The sequence below is a fragment of the Ochotona curzoniae genome, unplaced genomic scaffold (genome assembly GCF_017591425.1).
Source record: "Ochotona curzoniae isolate NIBS_2020 unplaced genomic scaffold, NIBS_Ocur_1.0 scaffold_4505, whole genome shotgun sequence".
Lineage (NCBI taxonomy): Eukaryota > Metazoa > Chordata > Mammalia > Lagomorpha > Ochotonidae > Ochotona > Ochotona curzoniae.
Genome location: NW_024467118.1, coordinates 5,970,779 through 5,995,648, shown reverse-complemented (window position 1 = coordinate 5,995,648; position 24,870 = coordinate 5,970,779). Strand labels below are relative to the sequence as shown.

Sequence of the window (24,870 nt, the reverse complement as noted above, 5' to 3'; positions counted from 1 at the left end):
GGGAGACCCACCTGGCTGGCTCCTGGCTCCTGGCTTCAGATAAGCTCAGCTGTGGCCATTGTGGTCGCTTGGGGAGTAAACCAACAGGTGGACGATCTCTCTCTGTCTCTTTGTGTTTCCAAAGAAAATAAATTGGCCCTGATCAGTACATTACTGCATGCTATGAAGGATCTTAGAGTTTCGTTTTCAGTGTTGTAATTTGTCCTGCTAATATTTTAAAAGGCAGCGTTTAAATCTTCTTAGAGTTCCAGATCTGTTTAATAATCTGGTGAAAGGTTTAGCTCCTCCCCTCTGAACAGCGCATCTACATGAGTGTTACAGTTGTCCCCCAAACTTGAGTGCGCATAGGGGCCCCAGGAAGTGCTCTGATCTGGTCCTGCCGTCATCACCTACTCACAGTGATTGTGTCCATTCTGCAGTCTTTGTTGTATTTATTTATGTATACTACATGCATGTATACCAGTATCCTGCCTCTGTATCTGGTAAAGACCGAGCCAGAACCTTGCTAAATGTGTGAGAATTAAAAAGCCAGAGTACTTCTGAGAAGCAGCTGTGAAGTCATGGGAGCCATGGGCTACATTTTATAGCTTTATCAAACTACAATTACATGAATTAGTAACAGACTTAAAAATAGCTAGATCAATTAAACAGTAAAAGGAGTTCGTTTTTTATTAAAAGCAGTAGAAAAGGCATTAGCTTATTATTATCCTTCAGTCCTATTGATCTCAATAAATGCAGAGTGTCCTGTTTACTCAGAAGTGGTAAACTCTTAAAATGGAATTGTTACCTATAAAGTGTTTGTCACCCTGCACACGTCAGTTTTGGCTTTAATTATGCTTTACTCTTCAGCTTCAAGAGTAGTTCATGCCACATTTGGGGTTGTGTTCTCTGTTGGCAAGAAATGCTTTTTTTATTGTTGTTGTTAATTCTGTTTGTGTTTATTAAGAGACTGAGTTGGGGGCCAGTAGAGTGGCCCCTGTGGATTAAGCCTCTGCCTGTCATGCCAGCATCTCATTGTTGCCAGTTCACATCCCAGCTGCTTTGTTTCCAATCCAGCTCCCTGCCAATGTGCCTGGGAAAGCAGCAGATGATGACCCAACTGTGGGAGACGTGGTGAAGCTGCTGGCTCCTGGCTTCGCTCTGGCCGTGAACCGGGAATTCTATGTAGATTACCCACATGCTGGCAGAGGCCCAGGCCTGTGGATCTTCTGCTGCCACCCTGGCATGTTGGCAGGAAGCAGGAACAGTATGGGCTGCTGGTGTTGTGAGTGCTAGCTTCCCGTTCTGTAATGCCAGCCCCCAGAACAGGATACCAATTGAAATGTAACAAGACCGTTTTTATCAAATAAGTATTTGTAGTAAAAGAAAGCGTTTTCTACAGCCTTCTTGAGAAATCATAACTTTGTATTCACAGTTCATTTTGAACTTTTGTCCCCTTAGAAATATGGAAGAGAATTCCAAAAAGAAACAGCAGTCTGAAGAAGATTCCAAAGAAAGCCTCAAAGCAAGTGAGGTGTGTCCTAATAAGACTTTGTTTCCAATAACTCTTTTTAAGATTTGGGTCATTTAGTTCCTTATAGTGACACTTTGGGTATAGTTTGATTTTTTTTTCCCCCCAAATTTTATAAGAGATCTAAATGTGCAGCATTTCTAATTCCCTATTATTATGGCCTGAATTCCTTTTGGTATGCTAATTCTCATTTCATATTACCTTGTGAGGTTCATAATATCTCATCATTGGATCTTATTGTATTGCATGGATATATTATAATTTATTTAAGCATTTTCTATTATTTAAGGAGATCGTATCCAAGAAGTGATTATTTTATTTGGTAAAAATATGTAAAATGAATACATTTCTTCCTGGTTTTTCAATTATATTCTTAGGATACATTTTTGCTGACACTGAATTTAAATAATTATCTGTGCAAGCATAGTCATAATTCTGTGACTGAAATATTTAGATGTCAAAATGTCCAGTAGGAAAAATTAATAATTTAATGTTTTTTATAGGTAATAAGTTACTCCTAATTTTGTATTCAAAAGTTAGAGTCATATTTTGTAAAAATATCCTGGTATTCTAATGGCATATTTAAAATAATTAGCTTTGTTTTAGAATTTAAGAGATTCATTAAGGTCTCAGAATGTCCACGTCCCTATGTATCCTAGTAGAAGTGCATTAATGCTGTTGTTGATGTTAAGGAAACTCAGTGTGGGGTTCACCCACGGCCACACAGTCTTTAAGGATTTCTCCCCGCTATTTGAATGATCATGTTGGTAGTCAGTCAGTCTCCTGAACACATGAATGACTCGCAGGAAAATCAGCATCTCTGAAGATGTCTGCAGTGTTTGAGCACATCCAAACTCGGTCCTCGCACACGTCCTTGTTCCCTGAATCGATCTGTTGAGTAACACTGAACTTGAGTTTCCAAATGCATAAAATTGGGATAGTGATACCTACTGTAGGCAGCTTGCATTGGATAACACCTGTAGCAGTGCTCAGCATATTAAATGTGCTCTTGTTAAATCTGAATCTAAAAATTAGTTTTGGTGTTTCACATTCTAACCCTGATTTTGTCACAGCATTGTGAAAAGGATAAGGCATCTTCTTCGAAGGAGCCCAAGCATGCTCACGCAAAAAGCGAAGCAAGCAAACCTGTGCGGAGACTCTCAGAATGCTTACACTCAGTCGACGACAGCAAAAATGAATCCAAAGTGGAGAGGGAACATAAGAGACGCACGTCTACGCCTGTCATGTTGGAGGGGATGCAGGAAGACACTGAGTCAAGAGAGGCGAAGAGGCAAGGAGAGCGTGCAGAGGGTGTCCCTGACGACCTCCAGCGGCAGAAGAGCACACTCAAACATGAAAAGCATGTAAAGAAAGATGATTCTGAAACATTGCATTTGAAAAGCCTACCTAAGAAGGATGCCAAGTCCTCCAAGGAGAAGCCTGAGAAAGAGAAAGCTCTAGCAGAAGACAAAATGTCCGCAAAGCATAAATGTAAAGGCGACGGTGTGCATAAAACAGGTGACGAAGCTGAGCTTCAGTCTGAGAAAGGAGGAAAACCGGAGGAGAATCTACAGAAGCAAAGTCAGCAAAAGCTTCCTTCAGAGGAGAAAAGCGAACGGAAAAGCAAACATAGGAATGAAAGGAAATTGTCGATTTTAGGCAAAGATGGGAAGCCAGTTTCTGAGTATCTTATAAAAACAGATGAGAATGTGCGTAAAGAAAGCAACAAAAAGGAGAGAAACACGTCAGCTGAAAAAACTAAGGCAGGACACAGGTCAAGAAGGTCAAGTGATTCCAAAATCCATCAAGATTCTCCCAGCTCCAAACAGCACGGTGCCGCCGTACAGAGACGAAGCGAAAGTTACTCAGAAGACAAGTGTGGTGCAGACTCTGCCCACCTAGACAGTAATTTAAAACCGGAAGATGTTCACAAGGAGAAGCGAAGGACAAAGAGCTTCCTGGATGAAAAACTTGGGTTAAAATCTAAATCAAAAAGTCAAGGCAAACAGTTAAAAGTTGTTGAGGCAGAATTACAAGAAAGTATCACAAAACCGTGCACCCCTTCCAAACCAGAGAAAGAGAAGAACACAGAAGAAAATGAGTCGGAAAGACCACGGAAGTCGAAAGTTGAAGACAAAACTGTAGAAGAAACTGTTGTTGAACCTGCGTTGGAGAGTGCTGCTGCTACAGCACATACCACACAGAAAGAGTCTAGCCACAGAGCCAAGTTAGCTTCGGCAAAGGAGAAGTATAAGGGGGATAAAGATTCGAGTTCGTCAAGACTTGAGAGAAAGTTGTCGGATGGGCACAGAAACAGAACCTTAAAGCATAGTAGTAAAGACGTGAAAAAGAAGGAGGAAGGTAAATCAGACGACAAGGGTGGTAATCCTGGAAAGAGCAGAGGAAATAGTTCAGCCGTAGAAAAGAAATTAAGTAAAAGGCTGTCTGAAAATCGGAGAGGAAGCGTATCACAAGAAATGACCAGAGGAGAAGAAAAATTAGCAAACACTCCCGCTACTCCTGGTAGTTCTTCCCTTCTGAGACCAAAAAAGAGTAGTGATGGCGCATTGATCCCCGAGCGAGAGCCAATGGACATTGATTCCGAGCCAGCTGTTGAAAACATAGTAGACATTTGTAAAACCCAAAACAACACCAATAATGGTTCTCAAGCAGACATAGACTCTGAAAATGTTATGAAACAAAAACTTATTGCCACAGTTCTGAAGGATGAACTAAGAACTTCAACAGTAGATTCAAAAACAGCAGCTCCATCCTGCAAATCAGGGCGTGGAGCAGGAGTTGGTAATTCTGAAAAGCATACTGATCATAGAAGTATCCTGACCAAGAAAGCACAGATCCAAAACGCTGTATCCAAACCAAACCCCGGAGAGAAAGAACCTGTTCCACAGGGAACTTGTGAAATGATTGTGGACTGCGAAACTAGTCAGAGAATGCCACCTAACACCCTGCCAGAAAATGATAGGACACAAAAGACTTTGAAAAGCACAACCACAACCAAGCCCACTGAAGAATGTGTTGCTCTCGAACATTCCATGAATGTAGGCCCTTCACTGTCCTTAAGTTCAGGAACTCCTGTACCTCAGAAAGAAGCCGGTGATTCAGATGTGACCCCTGTCATTGACAAAAGAACTGTTTTAGAACTCGGCACAGGCAGCACCTTGCTTGTGCAACACTTGGCTGTTCCTAACCAAAGGTTGATTGTTAAGGAATCAGAAGTTTCTCGAATAAGTAACAACAAAGAAGGTGGTGAATGTCCCACAGTTGCTACTCCAGCAAAAGCAGACATGACTAGCAAAAGACACATTCCAGAAGCTCACCAAGCCACCTTATTAGATACTAAACAAGGAAAAGTAAACCAGTCTCTTGCTAGCAAGGCAACAGACATGATTGTAGAAAATGAGTGTGTTCGCAAAGAAGATAGCTTGATGGATATGACCCAAACAAGTGGCATGAGTGCAGAGCCCATCTTAAAGCAGAGATGTATAGCTGCAGTCGAAAGTGGAAACATGGGTGAGATTGCTGTTGATCATGTGATATGCATGAATACAGAAAGGGGTGCTGAATCTGTTGAATGTAATCAAAATGCAGGTGACATAATAAACATGTCCGTGGATGGTGACAAACGGAGTGAGAGCAATGAGGTGGATACCAGTGCTGGAGATGCTGCCTCTTCTGTGTCCCATCAAAGGGATAGAAAGACACAGAGTGCTGCAGGTGGATCTGTCAGGACAGAAAAGACTTCTGTCGCTTCCAGTAGTGATGGGAAGGACAACAGTGTCACTTTAAATCCACGCGAGGCTGGAAATGTTGCTTCCACTTCTTCGGAAACACAGGAGAGTGAGGTGGCCTTGCCTTGCACCAGCATTGAGGCAGACGAAGGTTTCACAGTAGGAGCATGCCAGAGAAGCAATCATGTTCAGAGTGGGTCCGAAGCCAGGGAAAGCACTGTGTTTGCTGCAGCTGAAGAAGGTGGGGGTGTTGTCACAGAAGGATTTGCTGAAAGTGAGACTTTCCTCACCAGCACGAAGGAAGGAGAGAGTGCAGAGTGGTCTGTGGCAGAATCTGAAGATAGGCCAGCAGAGCCAGTGGCTGTGCATATAGTTAAAGCTGAAGCTAATGTGAATAGAGCTGTAAGTGAGGAAAAAGATGATGCTGTAACTAGTGCCGGCTCTGAGGAAAAATGTGGTGATTCTTCAAATAGAGCCTCAGAAATAGTGGAGGGAACCATTGCTTTCATCAGTGAAGTTGAAAGTGATGGGGCAGTTACTAGTGCTGGGACCGAGGTAAGAGTGGGATCCGTCAGCAGTGAAGATGTCGATGAGTCCCAGGGAAATATGACAAGAATGGGTCCTAAAAAAGAAACAGATGGCACAGTAACGTGTACAGGAACACAAAGTAGAAGTGATAACTTTGTCATCTACTCAGCAACAGGGGCAGGACCTCAGGAGGAGCGCGTGGTTACAGGTGCCGACGTGGTCCTGGTAGATAATGTGATGCCCCCCGGAACTAGCACCGCCCAGGACGGAGATGGTTCGGTGAATGATGGCACAGGAGAGAGTGCCGTCACCAGCACAGGAATCACGGAAGAAGATGGAGAGGGGCCAGCAAGTTGCACGGGTTCAGAGGATGGCAGTGAAGGTTTTGCAATAAGTTCTGAGTCAGAAGAAAGTAGAGAGAGTGCAATGGACAGCACAGTGGCCAAGGAAGTCACCGACGCACTGTTAGTTGCCCCTGGTCCATGTGATGATGAGGGCGTTGTGACCAGCACAGGTGCAAAAGAGGAGGATGATGAAGGGGAGGGTGTTGTGACTAGTACTGGAAGAGGGAATGAAATTGTCCATGCCTCAACTTGCACAGGGATTGGAGAAGAAAGTGAAGGAGTACTGATTTGTGAAAGTGCAGAAGGGGACAATCAGATTGGTCCTGTAGTACAAAAGGTGGAAGCTGAGGCTGGAGCAGCCATCACAAATGCAAACGAAAGTAATGTTGACAGCATGAGTGGTGCTGAGAAGGAAATCAAAGACCCAGAGATCTGCTCCAGTGCAAAAGGGCTTGTGGAAAGCAGTGTGACCAGTGCAGTCGCAGGAAAGCGTGAAGTGATGCCAATTCCAAAAGGCTGTGAGGATCCCATGACAAGTGCAGTTTCTGATCAAAGTGATAGTCAGCTCACCAGGGAAGGAAAGATGGAAGACACCACCATTTCCACGGGCGTGGTTGGGGGCAGTTATGACCTTGTATCTGGTGTAGTCCCAGAATGTAAAGTTGACCACACCTCACCAAGTGGGAAAGAAGATGAGGGCGTCATCACCTCCGTAGAGAATGAGGAGCGTGATGGTCTCATGGCTACTACCGCCACTGAGGACCTTCCTCACCCAAAGAGCCTGGCTGGCGGGGACAGGCAAAGCAAAGGCTTAGTGATTTCCACCAGTACAAGTGACTACACCCATCAGTTAAGTGCAGTGGTTGACTTGGGTCAAGGTCACTCAGGTACTCTGAGAGCTGAAGAAAATCTGGAAGGTAACAGAATTAATTTGGAAGAATTTGAGGCTCCCATGCCCAGTGCAGTTTCAGGAGATGAAAGCCAACCTAGTGCTGACAGAAATGAAGAGAAGGATGAGTGTGCCATGATTTCCACAAGCATCAAAGAATGTGAAGTGCCTATTTCCAGTGCAACAACCGCCACAGGTGCTGAGACTCAGCTGCCAGTGGCAGCAGCAGAAGAAAGAGCTAAAAGCCCAAGTTCGGCAAGTGCTGATGACTTTGAGGTTCCTACGCCCAGTGCACCCGCAGAAGTGGAAAGTCCTCTCGCCTCAACCAGCAAAGAAGAAAAAGATGAATGTGCCCTAATTTCCACCAGCATAGCAGAAGACTGTGAAGCTTCTGTTTCCGGGGCTGGCGTTGAAGGGGAAAGCGGGAGTGCCATTATCTCGACCAGCTCTGGGGAAGACTGCGAGGGTCCCGTGTCCAGTGCCGTGCCTCAGGAAGTCCATCCCTCGGTCACACTAGCAGAAGAGATGAGTGACTTAGCCATGATTTCCACAAGTACATCTGAAGGATGCGAGGCAGTTATGATTGGCACTGCCACCCGGGATGAAGATCAGGCCACCTCTGCGAGAGTGGAAGACTTGAGTGATGCTGCCATCATCTCTACCAGCACGGCAGAGTGTGTGCTCGTGGTTGCCAGCCTAAACACACACAGAGACAATCAGCTGACTGCAAACAACCCAGAAGGAAACAACAGCCTGTCAGCAATAATAACGAGCAAATGCGAGGTTCTTCTGCCCAGCCTCCTTGCTGAAAATAACTGTCAGTGTTCTGGGCCATTCCCAAGAGGCAAAGAAACAGGCCCCGGGATGGCTCTGAGCACCGAGAGAGAACACGGGAAACCAGCATTGCTCCATGAGCCCTCTGCCAGGGCAGGGCAGCCGAGTGCTGTGTGTACAGGGCAAGGACGACAGGAGTGTGCCTCGTGCCCCGGAGCTAATGAAGAGAAGAATGTTGCGGGCAGAAGCCCAGAGGTGGAGTTGGCAGGGGGCAGCAGCACAGCTGAGTGTTCGGCAGGAAAGGACTTGGAGAGGAGTGCCAACTCTCCAGAACATCACAGAGGACCACAGCAGGTGTCCGCCCACATTCCTGAGGAGCCATCTGTCAGGACTCAGTGTTTGGCAACACAAAATACTGGTGCTCAAAGAACTGACGGTGTGCTACCTGTCCAAGGCAATGTAGCAGAGGATTCCTCTGACCCTGTGCAGCAGGAACCCGAGAATAGCCTGAAATCCACTATGGATTGTATTATTGACCAAGAGTCAAAGATGGTTCCTTCTCACACTGAGATCCTTCCAGCTGCCCACCACATAGCTGTGGCCGTGCCTCCATGTCAGCGGGACTTGACTATGGCGAGCGATTCCAGTAACGGACGGACACACCAGGCCCCTTCAGAGAGAGATGGAGATGGAAATGGCTCGAGGGAATCACTGCATGAGGAAGGACACCTCAATGTCACCGTTTCTTCTGAAGAGAATTTGGGTGACAGAGGTAAGAACCTGTTTCTGATTTTACTGTGTTACAGAGATGGTATAGCCACGTAACTAAGACAGCCTTCTCAAGCATGGTTTGGGTTCAAGTTTTTCCTTACATAGTAATTTATCAAATGTGAATGTTGAGCTTTGAAACTTGGCTTGCTTAGAAGTCAGACCTATTTCGTATGTGCAAGGAGAGAAGCCTGGGAAGCGAACGACTTGCAAGTCCCTGAATTTCTGTACCCTCAGGTTTCTTGCTAATCAAATTGAAGAATTCTTTACTACAGCCCTCTAAAATGCATATCCTCCATTGCCCTCATGTTTTAAGTAAGGAAATAGGGTCAAAAAATTTAAATAATGTCATAGCATTTGGGTACTTTAGAGGGAAAAAAAAAAAATCTTAATTCCTGAGCTCCAGTGTTCTGTTTTATAAAATGGAAATAGTAAGGGACAATAGTACAACAACAACAACCATCATTCCTGCCCTCATTTGATTTATTATAGATTTGCAATATGTATTGGTTCAGTTTGCTGGTTACTTCTAATTAAGGGAGAACAATGTGTATAATTTTTTTTTTTTAAAGATTTATTTTTATTATTTTTTCATTGGAAAGGCGGATATACAGAGAGGAGAGACAGAGAGGAAGATCTTCCGTCCGATGATTCACTCCCCAAGTGAGCGCAACGGGCCGATACTATGCCGATCCGGAGCCAGGAGCCTCTTCCGGGTCTCCCACGCGGGTGCAGGTTCCCAAAGCTTTGGGCCGTCCTCGACTGCTTTCCCAGGCCACAGGCAGGGAGCTGGAAGGGAAGCGGGGCTGCCGGGATTAGAACCGGCGCCCATATGGGATCCCGGACGTGCAATGCGAGGACCTTTAACCACTTGCGCCACCGCGCCGGGCCCAATGTGTATAATTTTTTTAGCTCTGTATATTATTTAGGTAAAATGAATTAATTTCCACTTTGGAATATGTTTCCAAGAGAAAGGAAACATGTTCCCATTTGAAGGTCTCAGAGTTCTGATCTTTTAGAAGCAGTTGGTAGCTTTCAAAGATATGATCTCAGGCATTCATCATTACAGTACAAATGCAGGTGCTCTACGCCAGATCCTGCTGTATTAGACTTCAGCATGCAAGGTCGTTAAGATGGGGAAGTAGCTGTTAATTAAGCCATGTATGTGACAGGTGATGTGAAAGGTGCTAAGAATGTGTAATCCACACAACGCTGTGATGACTTGAAAAGGGCAGGGAGCAGTGATATCTTTTCACTCTGGCTGTGTGGTTTGTAGCATCCTGGACTTCCAAACTGAAACAGATCTTGACTGTTATGTAACCCAGCCTCAGGAAAGTGAGTCCTGTTATAACGGTTGAAACAAAGATTGAAATAAATAACTTTACGGATTGTGGTACAGTTATTTAAGCCATCCCTTGCATTGCCAGAATCTAGAGTGGCAGTTTGAGTCTCAGCTATTCTGCTTCTGATCCAGCTCCTCGCATATATACCTGATGTCAACCCGTGTGGGACAGCTACTCTGCTTCTGGTATAGCTCCCTGCTTATGTACCTGGTACCTGGTCACTTCCACCCGTGTGGGACAGCTATTCCGCTCTGATCCAGCTCCCTGTGTTTCTGGGTTCCTCGCTGCAGCCTGCTTTTGCAGCCATTTGGCCAATAAATCATAGAATGGAAGGTATCTCTCCCTCCCTCCCTCCCTCTGTTTTTCTTAATTCTGCCTTTCAAATAAATTAATTAATCTTTAATAAAAATTAAATATTTTGCATTGAATGTAACTTGAGTGCATTTAATGCTTTAGAAGTTTTTTTTTTTTAAGATTTATTTATTTTTATTGCAAAGTCAGATATACAGAGAGGAGGAGAGACAGAGAGGAAGATCTTCCATCCGATGATTCACTCCCCAAGTGACCGCAGTGACTGGAGCTGAGCCGCTCTGAAACCAGGAGGCAGGAATTTCTTCCAGGTCTCCTACGCGGGTGCAGGATCCCAAGGCTTTGGGCTGTCCTCGACTGCTTTCCCAGGCCACAAGCAGGGAGCTGGGTGGGAAGTGGAGCTGCCGGGATTAGCACCAGCGCCCATATGGGATCCCAGCATGTTCAAGGCGAGGACTTTAGCCGCTAGGCCACAGAGCTGGGCCCTAGAAGTTTTTATAACTTAGTCTTTATTGTAATTTATTATTCCTTTCTCCCTTTACCCCTATAAACCCCAGGAGCAAACCTAGAAGGACTTTTAGCAACAAGGTGACTGAAAAAGCCTGCAGACATTCAAAGAAAGGAAAACTTTTCTTTGGAAACTTATTAGCACAGGTGAAGAAAACTGGAAAAGCCATAGGCCACATGAAGATGAGGAAGAAAAAAGGAGGAGGGAGGATGAGAGTAGGATTGAATCTCTACCTGAAAGTCCCATTTTCTTTTTGTCTGCTTCAGTTTTTGACCTTATATTCAGTTTTGCTGTATTGGCATGAAACAAACGGAGTGACTCTATTCACTGATCACTCGATGGGGATACATGTCAGACTCCACATGGTTGCGTCTGGGGTGAGTTTATTGGAGATCACTGCAAAAGAGTACTTGAAAGTATGATGTCTCCATAAATCGTTTTTTATTATTGTTCCTGGGCAGCCACGTCACTGTGCAGGAAGGAAGCAGTTTCACTTCCCCACAGTGAATGAATGGTGCCTGCCTTTTATCTAGATCCTTTCTGCACAACGTATTTTTCATGGTTTTCTATTGCTGACAAGAAAATAAATCAACAGAGGGAGGTGGTATGGTACAGAAGGTAACAATATTCTGTTACTCTTTATAAACAAATTGTTAAAGTTGTTTCAATGTTTTGAATTTCATTAGGCCAGGAAGAGTCTCCATTGGATGTTCTGAGAGAATTGGGACTGAAAACCAACTTAAAAAATGAGGTATGACTAATAATTCAGTTACACAAAATTGTAAGTTGTTAAGGACCTTTTCACCCTGTACATCTTTATTTACATACATATGAGAGAACTTCAACAAGTTGATGGAGGGAAAGGAGTTAAGCCTTCTCTTTGGATCCCTGCCTCCCGTGTCCCAGTGCCTGGGTGGCACAGTCCGTTCTGCTTCCTGCCGCTGAGCATGCTGGGCAGCAGTGGACAGTGGCTCGGATCCCTGCGTCCCTGCCACTGGTGTGGGAGACAGATACTGTGCCGTGTGGCTGTTTCACCCTGATCTACTCTAGTGAGTCTGCGTATCTAGGGTACGTTCCAGTAGATAGTGTCTCTTTCTATGGTTCAAATGATTCTTTTATTTTTTATTAAAAGATTTTGAAAAATTTAAAATTTAAAATACTCAAATTCTCCATGAACTTTTTGAAACCCTCTCATAAGTATATATGCTTAGGGTTTATATCGTTCCTAATTTTCTTCTACTTATGATTCTTATTGTATCCTGCTGGGGTGTAGAAACGAAGAAATCTGTAACTGTCGTAAATAGTGGCATCATGAATTCAGTTTCTGAACTCCAGAAACCCAGGATCACCCTTCAGATTCTCCCCATCATCCAACATTTAATCCATTGCCAATTCTTACAGGATCCATTGCTAAAATGTATGAATCCATCTATTTCTACAGCTATCACCCTCATCTAAACCACTACTTGAGTAGCATCCCATTAGAATTCTACTTCTGCTCCAGCCCTTCTTCCAGTGTGTGATTCATACAGCCATGCAGGTAGTCTTTAAAAACATCAATTAAGTCCTCTATCATTGCTGTGCTTCAGATTTCCCGTGGCTTCTCATCACATGAAAAATAAAATCTTGGGGTTTTTTTGTTTGTTTTGGCCTATGTGCCTCACACAATTTAGTCTCCATGCCTTCCTTCCAGCCTGACTTCATGGCACGTTTTGTGTCTATGGTGACAAGATAACAGTGAGCCTGGGGATTGGAGCAGCACAGTAGTGGCCAACGAGCACTGGGAGGGTGGGAGAGCCTGCGAGGGGATTCTGAGGATCACTTAGAGAGGAGAAGAAGTTCATTGGAAGAACAACAAAGGCTTCAGGGAACATGTTGAAAGGAGAAGGCGTGCAGTATGTTCAGACCCTTCAGCTGGTTCCCGTGAACTGTGTGAACTGTAGTAAGAATTAAGCCTGGAGGCAGTGGCAGTGTTGTGGAGCAGTGAGCTATCTCCCTGCAACACTGGCATCCCACATGAACACAGGTTCCAGTCCCCGCTGCTCTACTTGCACCCAGCTCCTTGATAACGCACCTGGAGAAACAGTGGAAGATGGCCCTGAAGCTTGAGCCCTTGTCCTAGTGAAAAGCCCAGGTGGAGCTGCAACCTCCTGGCTCTGACCAAGTCCATCGCTGGCTGTTCGAACCAGATGGATGATGGTGGTGGTGGTGGTGTGTGTGTGTGTGTGAAATTATCAGCTGTCTTTCAAATAAAATGAATCTTTAAAAACAAAACTAAAGAATTAAGCCTGGGGAGGGAATGGGCCCCAATGAGGAGGGGTATGTATGTTTGTTGAGTTGGAGTTTCACTTTGAAAAAATAGGAAAGCCAGTGATGGGTTGATATACAGGATTTGATTCAGTTTTCTTTTTTAGTTTTTATAGAAGCTTCATTAACTTTATGCTGCTTTGGATTTTTTTTAGACATTTATGCCTTCAGAAGAAGAGAAAAGCCACGATAATCTAACTCCAGGAGGAAGTCCCCACAAGGAAGAAGGAAGTGGAATAGGTAAGCTCCTTCGGTGATTAGTCACGTTAGTTTTACTGAAATGCACTTTACCTTACATTACCTCTTAAAACCGAGAGCTGATTCATATTAAAACAGAACATATGAATCTGTCTCTTAATTTCTAAATAGAATTGTGTATACTTTTTCTGATTAAATACCAGTCAGTTTTATGTCAGGTGATTGAATCTGATGTCTCCAAAGAGTAATGGCAGAGCAAGCTGAGAGCAGACGTTCGGTATCCCAGTTCCCAGCTACTGCCATGGCTGTCTTCAGAAAGGCCATGCTGGTCCACGTCCCGTGTCCACCTGCACCTGTTCATTCTTAGCCCTTGGACTCAGACTTTGGCCCATCAGCTGCACTGAAATTTCTCTTAGCTGTAACCACCCCTCAGTTTCTGAATGCAGCATTTCTCATTGACAGCTTTTCTTTTAAGAAAAGCCTCAATTTCAAAATGAATTTAAGCTATAGCTCTCAAACTTTTTCTTCTCAGGACCACATCATGTCTTAAAAGCTTTTGCTTGATGAATTGTACCTATTGACATTTACTAAATAAGAAAATAAAACAGTATTAACTCAATATGTGTAATCCGCTGAGTTAGCATTATTTCTTACAAGATAATTTGCAAAAATATAAAACAATGTCATTTTTCACTAAATTTTGTTTTATAAAATGTAGCTACTATCACTGAAAGCAGGCAAGTTTCTCAAATCTTCTGTCACATTGCTGACCAGGACCCAGCCTCCTGACCTCCTTCCTCCTCGATTACACATCAGCAGGAAGGTAGACTCAAAGTAGAAGTAGGACTTGACCCCTGTGATCTGATAGGGATGCAGATGTTCCAAGTTGTGGCTTAGCCTCTGTACCAGATGCCAGACCAGTAGTGCTGTTGACACGATGGGAGTCTGACCTGCACATCTCTTGATTGAAATGCACAACACTGTATCACTGGGTTAAGAAAATGGAAATGGGAATAAATACAATGGTGGAAAATTGTTCCTAGCTTGTATTCTGGTCTTTATGCTTTACTTTCTTCTGATTCATTCATTAACAAAGGTAGTACCAGAAGATTTTAAGTTTGTGACCAATTTTAAGCCTGCTCTTTTTGTCTTTTATATGAAACTAAAATATTCATGCAAGTCATGTAGAACAATAAAAATGATTTTGTTTGCTGATAACAAAATCTATATATATTTGCTTAAAGGGGAATTTCTTAATTTGTAGAAACTAATTATCTTTTTTCCTCCCCTAAGCGCTGTCTGTTTATTTGAAAATCAGTTACAGAGGGAGAGAACTTGTATCCACTGGTTCATTCCCCAAGTGGCTGCCACAGCCCGGTGGGCCAGGCCAAAGGCAGGAGCTGAGAACTGCATCCAGGCTGCCCGTGTGGGTGTTGGGCGTCTGAACACTTGGGCAATTTATCACTGGTTTCCCCAGTACATTGTAGGAAACCGGACCAGAAGTGAAATAGCTGAGCCTCAAAACAGCAGTTAAATGGGGTGTTGTTGCAAGTAGCATTAACCCTCTGCCCACAATACCAGCTCCAGAAACTCAGTTTCTTCATCATTTTCACACATAGTTCATTCCTTTTTCATTCCTTTTTCATTCGTGGCTTGTAGGAAAATAATTCCATCCTATCATTTCTGGCCAAAAATCCCAAGACCTACTCTGATTAAACTTGGATTGATATGTCCACTCTGAAAAAAATACTGTGACAAGAGGAATGTTGTTGCAGGTTTACTTAAATTAATTCAAAGTCTCTGTTTTTAGAACCACGTTATGTCCCTGACCACAGTGTAGTCTTGTGGACAAAGGACCAAGAAGGCAGCTGTCATATGTGCTGTAGCAGCTTGCCTCGCTAGATTCTTGACAAACATTCTTAAGTCACATACTTGTGAGTACTGTGAAAATATACACTTTAGTAAGACAGACTGCAAATGAGTAAGGTACTGTAATGAAAGAGATGTGTATGTCTCTGGGGATCACAAGGTGTCTGTTGGATAAACAGGAGAAAGCTTGTGTTGGCTAAACCAATATTTCGCGCTCTCTCTCTCCTTTGTTTATAGAAAATGAAATATATAGTGAGACATAGCTGTTTAGCACTCCTCGTGATATAGCCGTGTGTGTGTGAATCACTTCATGTGCTTGTCTAAGCATTTCTATTGAAAAGTGATTTGGGATATCAATATCAAGTTTTGAATTTTGATAATGAAGGATCAGTAGAAGTGCATTAGGTAGACAAGGGAAAGAAAAGGACTAGAGAGGTGGCACGTTCAGATTCAAGGAGTATTATGTATACTTCCTGACCCATGACTAAGTTGGAGGTTGGCAGCAGTTGGAGACCTTCATGGAATCAGCGGAAATGCTTCAGGCCCTCCTAAAGGCCACAGCAAGGTGGTAAGTCATTGATGCCGACACGTGAGCCTGAAGTTGACAAATCGATGCAAAACCTGGACAGGCACAGTAGTGAGCATGCGTATGTGTGTTTCATAGTATAAATTATTAATTTCTCATTTGTTAATTGTCAAAAAGTAACAGTTTTTAGACTCTGAAGTGCTTTGTTCCCACAGTTATATTTTAGACTGTTCTCTGTTTAGGTACAGTTCAATAAGAGATCTACTTACGTAAAAGGAAGTTGTTTAAAAGAAAAATGTGTGTTCTGTCATTGTTGAGCATAAACAGTAGAGCCTGTACTTCAGGTTTCCAGAGAACATAAACAGACCCTTGCTGTTTGAGGGAACGGGGCTGCACTGCATTTGATGGCATTGATGTCACGTTGCAGCTCAACAGTTGTCTTCAGGTCGTCACTAAGTTCCAGATCACCAGCGTAGTTAAATCACTGTAGCAATGGGATGGACTGCCGCCACCAGGGTAGAAATGGAGACACTGTGCATTCCCGTTGTTTTGGTATTATGACAGAACACAGACTGGTCAGAATTTTATAATTCACAAAGGCAGCTAGGCCGCAGTTAAGTAACATTATTTAGCTACCCTGAAAAATCTTGAGATATATTTCTCTGAAATTCAGAAGTATATTCTTTCCTTATGTCTTATTTTTGTGTTTCTGAACAGCTACACTACAAGATGAGTCACTAAATGTAAGTCACTGTAACTTTTATTTACTTATTTATTTTTGCTATTGTCAAATGTTGGTTTGTCATTGGTAGTGAATGTTTGGTAAAATACCTGAAAAATCACAACCAGCTATGGACTTTCCAAGGTTTCCTGGAAAAAAACAGTAGGACTTGGCTTTACTGTTAGGTAACTGTGGGGCTAATCTCTCTCACTGAACCACCCCATTTATGACTGGAAGCACATACCTTCCGCGGTTTAGGCTTGCCCTCCACTCACCGTGAGAGGTTTGAAAGTGGGCTGCTTTACAGATGCAACTGGCATGCGCTGGTCCCACCTCCCTCCTTGAATGCTGCAGCAGCTGCCTTCACCCCAGATGAACACAGCCATCCTTTCCAAATAGAAGAAAAATTCTATAGCAAGGACTTGGAATATTAGGAGATAATTTTAAAGACAATAATCAACACAGTGTAAAGTTAATAGGCTGAGCTAAAATTTTTTCAGAAGGAAGATGCCCGGTCCCCGTGAGCCCCAGATGAAATGAAAAAGAATGTGTAGTCACTTCTTCTTCAGCGTCTGTACAGATTATAAACAGCAGTTCCTCTTCCCTGCATTTAAGCTTTTTGTGAGGTCATCCAGAAATAATCCTTCATGTTGTATATTTAGGTCGAAAATTCAGACCCAAGAGCAGATGAAGATATGCACAGCAAATCTTGCAACGAAGGAGGTAAGTTAACCAATTTCAAGACATTTATTCTAGTATTAGCTATAATTAACCATTTGGTGCCTTTGGTGTAACAGACCCTGTGCTAATTAACTCACACATTTTCTATCATAACCCAGCAAAGTGAGTATTAGTACTATGACATCTATAATGAAATTGCAACTGACCCATACTTGATGACTTGTTGGAAGCCATGCAGCTTCTTATCAGCTCTCTACCTTAACTAGCTACTAAGGGTTTGCTAGAAACGTTAAAGTGGACTCAGTCCCGTGAGAAAACAGCATAGTCTGCAGTGGTTTGCAACAGAGAATTGTCACGCCTTTTCACTTGTGATGGGCCATCTCCAGATGCTAGCTTGGGATCACCACATTTACGTGGGCCGGGTCTCAGTGCAGAGAACCAGTGCAGATTACCAATGCCGGGTGATTCTGTTGACAAACAGAAAGCCATTTGTCATTTATACCACTACAAAGGCAAGTACCATTCTGCACTGCGTACATGCAGGTGCTCACACATAGAGCATATCTGCACTGGGTACATGCAGGTGCTCACACACATACAGCATATCAGCACTGGGTACATGCAGGTGCTCACACACACAGCATATCTGCACTGGGCACATGCAGGTGCTCACACACACAGCATATCTGCACTGCGTACATGCAGGTGCTCACACACATACAGCATATCTGCACTGCGTACAGGCAGGTGCTCACACACATAGAGCATATCTGCACTGGGTACATGCAGGTGCTCACACATACAGCATATCTGCACTGGGTACATGCAGGTGCTCACACATAGAGCATATCTGCACTGGGTACATGCAGGTGCTCACACACACAGCATATCTGCACTGGGTACATGCAGGTGCTCACACACATACAGCATATCTGCACTGCGTACATGCAGGTGCTCACACATACAGCATATCTGCACTGGGTACATGCAGGTGCTCACATACACACAGCATATCTGCACTGGGTACATGCAGGTGCTCACACACATACAGCATATCTGCACTGGGTACATGCAGGTGCTCACACACATACAGCATATCTGCACTGGGTACATGCAGGTGCTCACACATACAGCATATCAGCACTCGGTACATGCAGGTGCTCACATACACACAGCATATCTGCACTGGGTACATGCAGGTGCTCACACACATACAGCATATCTGCACTGGGTACATGCAGGTGCTCACACACACAGCATATCTGCACTGGGTACATGCAGGTGCTCACACATACAGCATATCTGCACTGCGTACATGCAGGTGCTCACATACACACAGCATATCTGCACTGGGTACATGCAGGTGCTCACACACATACAGCATATCTGCACTGGGTACATGCAGGTGCTCACATACACACAGCATATCTGCACTGGGTACATGCAGGTGCTCACACATACAGCATATCTGCACTGCGTACATGCAGGTGCTCACACACATACAGCATATCTGCACTGGGTACATGCAGGTGCTCACACACATCAGCATATCTGCACTGGATACATGCAGGTGCTCACACATAGAGCATATCTGCACTGGGTACATGCAGGTGCTCACACATAGAGCATATCTGCACTGGGTACATGCAGGTGCTCACACATACAGCATATCTGCACTGCGTACATGCAGGTGCTCACACACATACAGCATATCTGCACTGGGTACATGCAGGTGCTCACACATACAGCATATCTGCACTGGGTACATGCAGGTGCTCACACGCATACAGCATATCTGCACTGGGTACATGCAGGTGCTCACACATACAGCATATCTGCACTGCGTACATGCAGGTGCTCACACATACAGCATATCTGCACTGGGTACATGCAGGTGCTCACACGCATACAGCATATCTGCACTGGGTACATGCAGGTGCTCACACACATACAGCATATCTGCACTGGGTACATGCAGGTGCTCACACATACAGCATATCTGCACTGGGTACATGCAGGTGCTCACACACATACAGCATATCTGCACTGGGTACATGCAGGTGCTCACACACATACAGCATATCTGAACTGGGTACATGCAGGTGCTCACACACATACAGCATATCTGCACTGGATACATGCAGGTGCTCACATACACACAGCATATCTGCACTGGGTACATGCAGGTGCTCACACATAGAGCATATCTGCACTGCGTACATGCAGGTGCTCACACACATAGAGCATATCTGCACTGGGTACATGCAGGTGCTCACACACATACAGCATATCTGCACTGGATACATGCAGGTGCTCACACATAGAGCATATCTGCACTGGGTACATACAGGTGCTCACACATAGAGCATATCTGCACTGGGTACATGCAGGTGCTCACACATACAGCATATCTGCACTGGGTACATGCAGGTGCTCACACACATACAGCATATCTGCACTGGGTACATGCAGGTGCTCACACATAGAGCATATCTGCACTGGGTACATGCAGGTGCTCACACATAGAGCATATCTGCACTGGGTACATGCAGGTGCTCACACAGCATATCTGCACTGCGTACATGCAGGTGCTCACACGCATACAGCATATCTGCACTGGGTACATGCAGGTGCTCACACACATACAGCATATCTGCACTGCGTACATGCAGGTGCTCACACACATACAGCATATCTGCACTGGGTACATGCAGGTGCTCACATACACACAGCATATCTGCACTGGGTACATGCAGGTGCTCACACATACAGCATATCTGCACTGGGTACATGCAGGTGCTCACACATACAGCATATCTGCACTGGGTACATGCAGGTGCTCACACACATACAGCATATCTGCACTGGGTACATGCAGGTGCTCACACATAGAGCATATCTGCACTGGGTACATGCAGGTGCTCACACATAGAGCATATCTGCACTGGGTACATGCAGGTGCTCACACAGCATATCTGCACTGCGTACATGCAGGTGCTCACACGCATACAGCATATCTGCACTGGGTACATGCAGGTGCTCACACACATACAGCATATCTGCACTGCGTACATGCAGGTGCTCACACACATACAGCATATCTGCACTGGGTACATGCAGGTGCTCACATACACACAGCATATCTGCACTGGGTACATGCAGGTGCTCACACATACAGCATATCTGCACTGCGTACATGCAGGTGCTCACACACATACAGCATATCTGCACTGGGTACATGCAGGTGCTCACACACATCAGCATATCTGCACTGGATACATGCAGGTGCTCACACATAGAGCATATCTGCACTGGGTACATGCAGGTGCTCACATACAGCATATCTGCACTGGGTACATGCAGGTGCTCACACATACAGCATATCTGCACTGCGTACATGCAGGTGCTCACACACATACAGCATATCTGCACTGGGTACATGCAGGTGCTCACATACACACAGCATATCTGCACTGGGTACATGCAGGTGCTCACACGCATACAGCATATCTGCACTGGGTACATGCAGGTGCTCACACATACAGCATATCTGCACTGCGTACATGCAGGTGCTCACACATACAGCATATCTGCACTGGGTACATGCAGGTGCTCACACGCATACAGCATATCTGCACTGGGTACATGCAGGTGCTCACACACATACAGCATATCTGCACTGCGTACATGCAGGTGCTCACACACATACAGCATATCTGCACTGGGTACATGCAGGTGCTCACACATACAGCATATCTGCACTGCGTACATGCAGGTGCTCACACACATACAGCATATCTGCACTGGGTACATGCAGGTGCTCACACATACAGCATATCTGCACTGGGTACATGCAGGTGCTCACACATACAGCATATCTGCACTGGGCACATGCAGGTGCTCACACACATACAGCATATCTGCACTGCGTACAGGCAGGTGCTCACACACACAGCATATCTGCACTGCGTACATGCAGGTGCTCACACACACAGCATATCTGCACTGCGTACATGCAGGTGCTCACATACACACAGCATATCTGCACTGCGTACATGCAGGTGCTCACACACATACAGCATATCTGCACTGCGTACATGCAGGTGCTCACACATACAGCATATCTGCACTGCGTACATGCAGGTGCTCACACATACAGCATATCTGCACTGGGTACATGCAGGTGCTCACACACATACAGCATATCTGCACTGGGTACATGCAGGTGCTCACACATACAGCATATCTGCACTGGGTACATGCAGGTGCTCACACATACAGCATATCTGCACTGGGTACATGCAGGTGCTCACACATACAGCATATCTGCACTGGGCACATGCAGGTGCTCACACATACAGCATATCTGCACTGGGTACATGCAGGTGCTCACACATACAGCATATCTGCACTGGGTACATGCAGGTGCTCACACACATACAGCATATCTGCACTGGGTACATGCAGGTGCTCACACATACAGCATATCTGCACTGGGTACATGCAGGTGCTCACACATAGAGCATATCTGCACTGGGTACATGCAGGTGCTCACACACACAGCATATCAGCACTGGGTACATGCAGGTGCTCACACATACAGCAGATGTTGCCTGTTTGAGATCCCTAATTTCGCATTACATATGTTCTGAGATTTTGACCTGTAGATTTGTGTAATTATAGTCAGTTTTGGAAGCTTTTCCAAATTACAGAGAGAGCTGCTCAGCATCTCCTGTTACCTGTTTCCCGGCACCTGTGTCTCTAAAAGTGCTTTTTCATCTCTTCAGCCTTATCCATCACACCATAGTGTCCCCATGTTGCTCTGTGCCCATCACAGCAGGCCTTCTGCCATGTTTGATATTTGTTAACTGTGTGGATATTTGCTACTCTAGTGACTGAAATTCAGTGTTTCATTTTTTTTCCTTGCGTGTTTCTTAATGCTATGTTCTTTTATATGCTGAGAGAAAGGGCCTTAAATTCTGCTGTGTAAAGTCTAGTGTGGTGCCCCAGGCCGTGGTTCTTCCCTCCTCGAAATCCCATGTATTTACATATAAAATGAAGCTGACATAACATTGTTACTGAGAGTAACCCATCAAAGTTCATTTTGTGAACTAAGTACTGTAGTCCCTGGCTTGTTACTGGTACCCAATGAAATTACTGACCGTTATCCTCACCTTCCCAGACACACATAAACATCCTAAAGCAAGCATGGAATGAAAGAATGTTTAAATCTGTATTTAAGATTTTTTTTATTTACTTCTCAGAGATATTTGATAGAAAAGACAACACCGAGGTTGTAAGAAGTGACAGTGTTGAAGCAAGTCTTAAAGAGGTACATTATCCTAATAAATTGAGGCATTTTTATGTTTTATCCATGTCATTTTCACCTGTACACAAGAAGTCTGAGAAAAAGTTGACTTCCTTATATAAATTATTAGAAGGATGTATCAAGAGTTCTGCATGTTTTACTTTTGTGATGTTTAGGTAATTTTGCAGGTTCTGGGGTTATTTGAAAATATCCATGTGATGAATAATAATGTTTTTCTGTATACTCTGTTTCATAAACCACAAAAAAAGTCATTTGTTTGTGTTTCATTTTGGGGTTTTTTGTTGGTTTGTTTTAAAGATTGATTTCAAAGGCAGAGAGAGAAGGAAAGACAGAGAATCTTCCAACTGCTGCCTCACTCCACCAGTGACCACAGTGGCCAGGGCCAGATGGCCTGGGTAGCAGGGGCCTGAGTTTTTGGATCATCCTCCAGTGCCTCCCCAGGGACTGGAGCTGGGGGCTGCATCAGGAGTGGGACAGCCTGTGCCTGAACTGGTGCTCACAGGAATGCCAGCTGCACTGCTGTGCTAGCCCCAAAAGCAAAGGAAGTAGTGAAACACCAATTAAATTGCAGCGTTCTTTATTTTTTTTAAAAAATGTGCTTCAGAATTGTTACAGAGACAGAAACAGATTGAGTGTTTTCTATGATCTTTGCTTTCAAGTTAGAAATACAAATATCTTACCTAATGCAAACCCAGGGGCCTTACTAGTGTTAGTGTAGAGTTTAAAATGTATATATCAATTTAAAATTTAAATGTTAATTTAAAATTTATGTATCATTTTGTCCAAAGACTAGAAGCTAGTAATCTGTGCTCCCATTTTCATTAATTTTGGGTCTGATTCTGTCACCTTTAATATCTTCATCCTTAATTCCAGGTTGAAGAGGAAGAAAGGCAAATGCTGAAAAGAAAACGAAAGAAGCATTATCCCCCTTCAGAAGATGAATTGGGTATCTAGAATATACATGTTTAAGGCATATTTGAAAATTTAATTATTTCCCACCCAAAAAGCCAGTAACAGAGGATTCTTAAGGATAGTAACTGTTTACTTCATCATTTTTGAGGCTGGTTTGTTTCCAACTGAATTGACATCTAGGATCTTTTCTGGACCTTGTTCTGGGAGCTAGCTTGTTTCTTTTGGAAGACCCAGACTCTGGAACTCGCCCCAGTGCCGGCTCCCCTGGGAGGTGGCCTGCCTCAGGTCGGGTGAGGCGTGCCCGTCAGTGTGGAGACGGCTATTCTGGCCTTAGCCTGAGACTTGTGGTGTGTGGCAGTGCCATCCCACAGGCTTTCTTCAGTCATGGAAAGGCTGTAGTTTTATTTTTTCTAATACAGTAATTATTAACCACATGTGATTGTTCAGTGTGTGAAAGTGGTCAGTGGGAAAGAAAGATTGAGTTTGTAATTGTATGTCATTTCCACCTTAGATTTAGACAGACACATGTGACTAATAACTGCCACTGTGGGCAGTACAAGGGCTTTCAAATTTTAATACTTGGCATAAATTAGAAACTCAATAAATACTTAATGAGAGCACACAGAGAATTGCTAGTCAAATACGTTTTGTTGGAAGCATACTTTATAATCATGTGTTTTTTCAGTTCATATTGCATCTAGGTGCAATACATGTTCTTTATCGTATACTCCCATAGCAATAATTCTGAGTTAGATATTGTCACCATTATACAAACAGAAAATTAAGGTTCTGGGGCATTGTAACTTTACCTCCACCAAGTGAATCTGAGTCCAGAGTCGTGGTATCAGTTACTAAACTCTACTTTATAGGTGATAACTCAAACAAAAAGTGGAAATTAAAGTATTTCTGGGAACTCTGTGTGCGCCAAACCCTTTCCGCAGAATTTCCACTTTGTTGGTGTCAATAACATGACAATGATAAGTATATTTATGATATATTTCAGCTTCACTCTGACAAACCTAAACAATAAGTATCAAACTGTCTTAAAATAAAACTACATTTCATTTTTCATTTTGGTTTTATCTCTTTGTGATTCTATTCAAACTGATTTACAGATGATAATTCAGATATCCTGGATTCTACCAAAATGGAAGCAGTACAGAGGCAATGTTCTGAAAGCAACCCACAAAACACAAAGGTATTTTTTCCTATATAATAACTTAAGTTTGAACGTAACCTGTTGAAATAACTGAACACTTACTATGATGCATGTTTTTCCTTTTTGTGTTTTTTACTTGATATATCTCTGATAATCACATTGTTATAAAAGATATATAGCTCTTATTCTCTCCTCAAAAGCAAATGTGTAAAGCCAAATTAGTAATCTTTACCTAGGATTTTGTTCAGTAATATATTGATGTCTTCAGATTTCTTTATATTTTTTCCGAAGTGTCCTGTGCTTTATCCTAAATAGAACTATGGGGCCAGCATCATGGTGTGGCGGGTAGGACAGCACCTGCAAGGCTGGCAGCCCATATGAACACCAGTTACCGTTAATGGTTACTCCGCGTTAGTCCGGCATCCTGCTGTTGTGCCTTGGAAAGC

The 24,870-nt window shown here is 43.8% G+C and overlaps 1 protein-coding gene across 2 annotated transcripts in view; it reads left to right on the top strand.

Annotated features, from left to right (window-relative positions):
- Positions 1–24,870, top strand: part of BOD1L1 (biorientation of chromosomes in cell division 1 like 1) — a 58,534-nt gene that overhangs the window by 16,591 nt on the left and 17,073 nt on the right. For both annotated transcript variants that reach the window (XM_040966444.1, XM_040966441.1), the window contains exons 9-17: positions 1,441–1,513; positions 2,584–8,566; positions 11,409–11,473; positions 13,185–13,269; positions 16,340–16,365; positions 17,006–17,066; positions 22,289–22,356; positions 23,227–23,299; positions 24,381–24,463. In XM_040966444.1, coding sequence (XP_040822378.1) covers positions 1,441–1,513; positions 2,584–8,566; positions 11,409–11,473; positions 13,185–13,269; positions 16,340–16,365; positions 17,006–17,066; positions 22,289–22,356; positions 23,227–23,299; positions 24,381–24,463 — 6,517 coding nt within the window. The remainder of the gene's footprint in view (positions 1–1,440; positions 1,514–2,583; positions 8,567–11,408; positions 11,474–13,184; positions 13,270–16,339; positions 16,366–17,005; positions 17,067–22,288; positions 22,357–23,226; positions 23,300–24,380; positions 24,464–24,870) is intronic.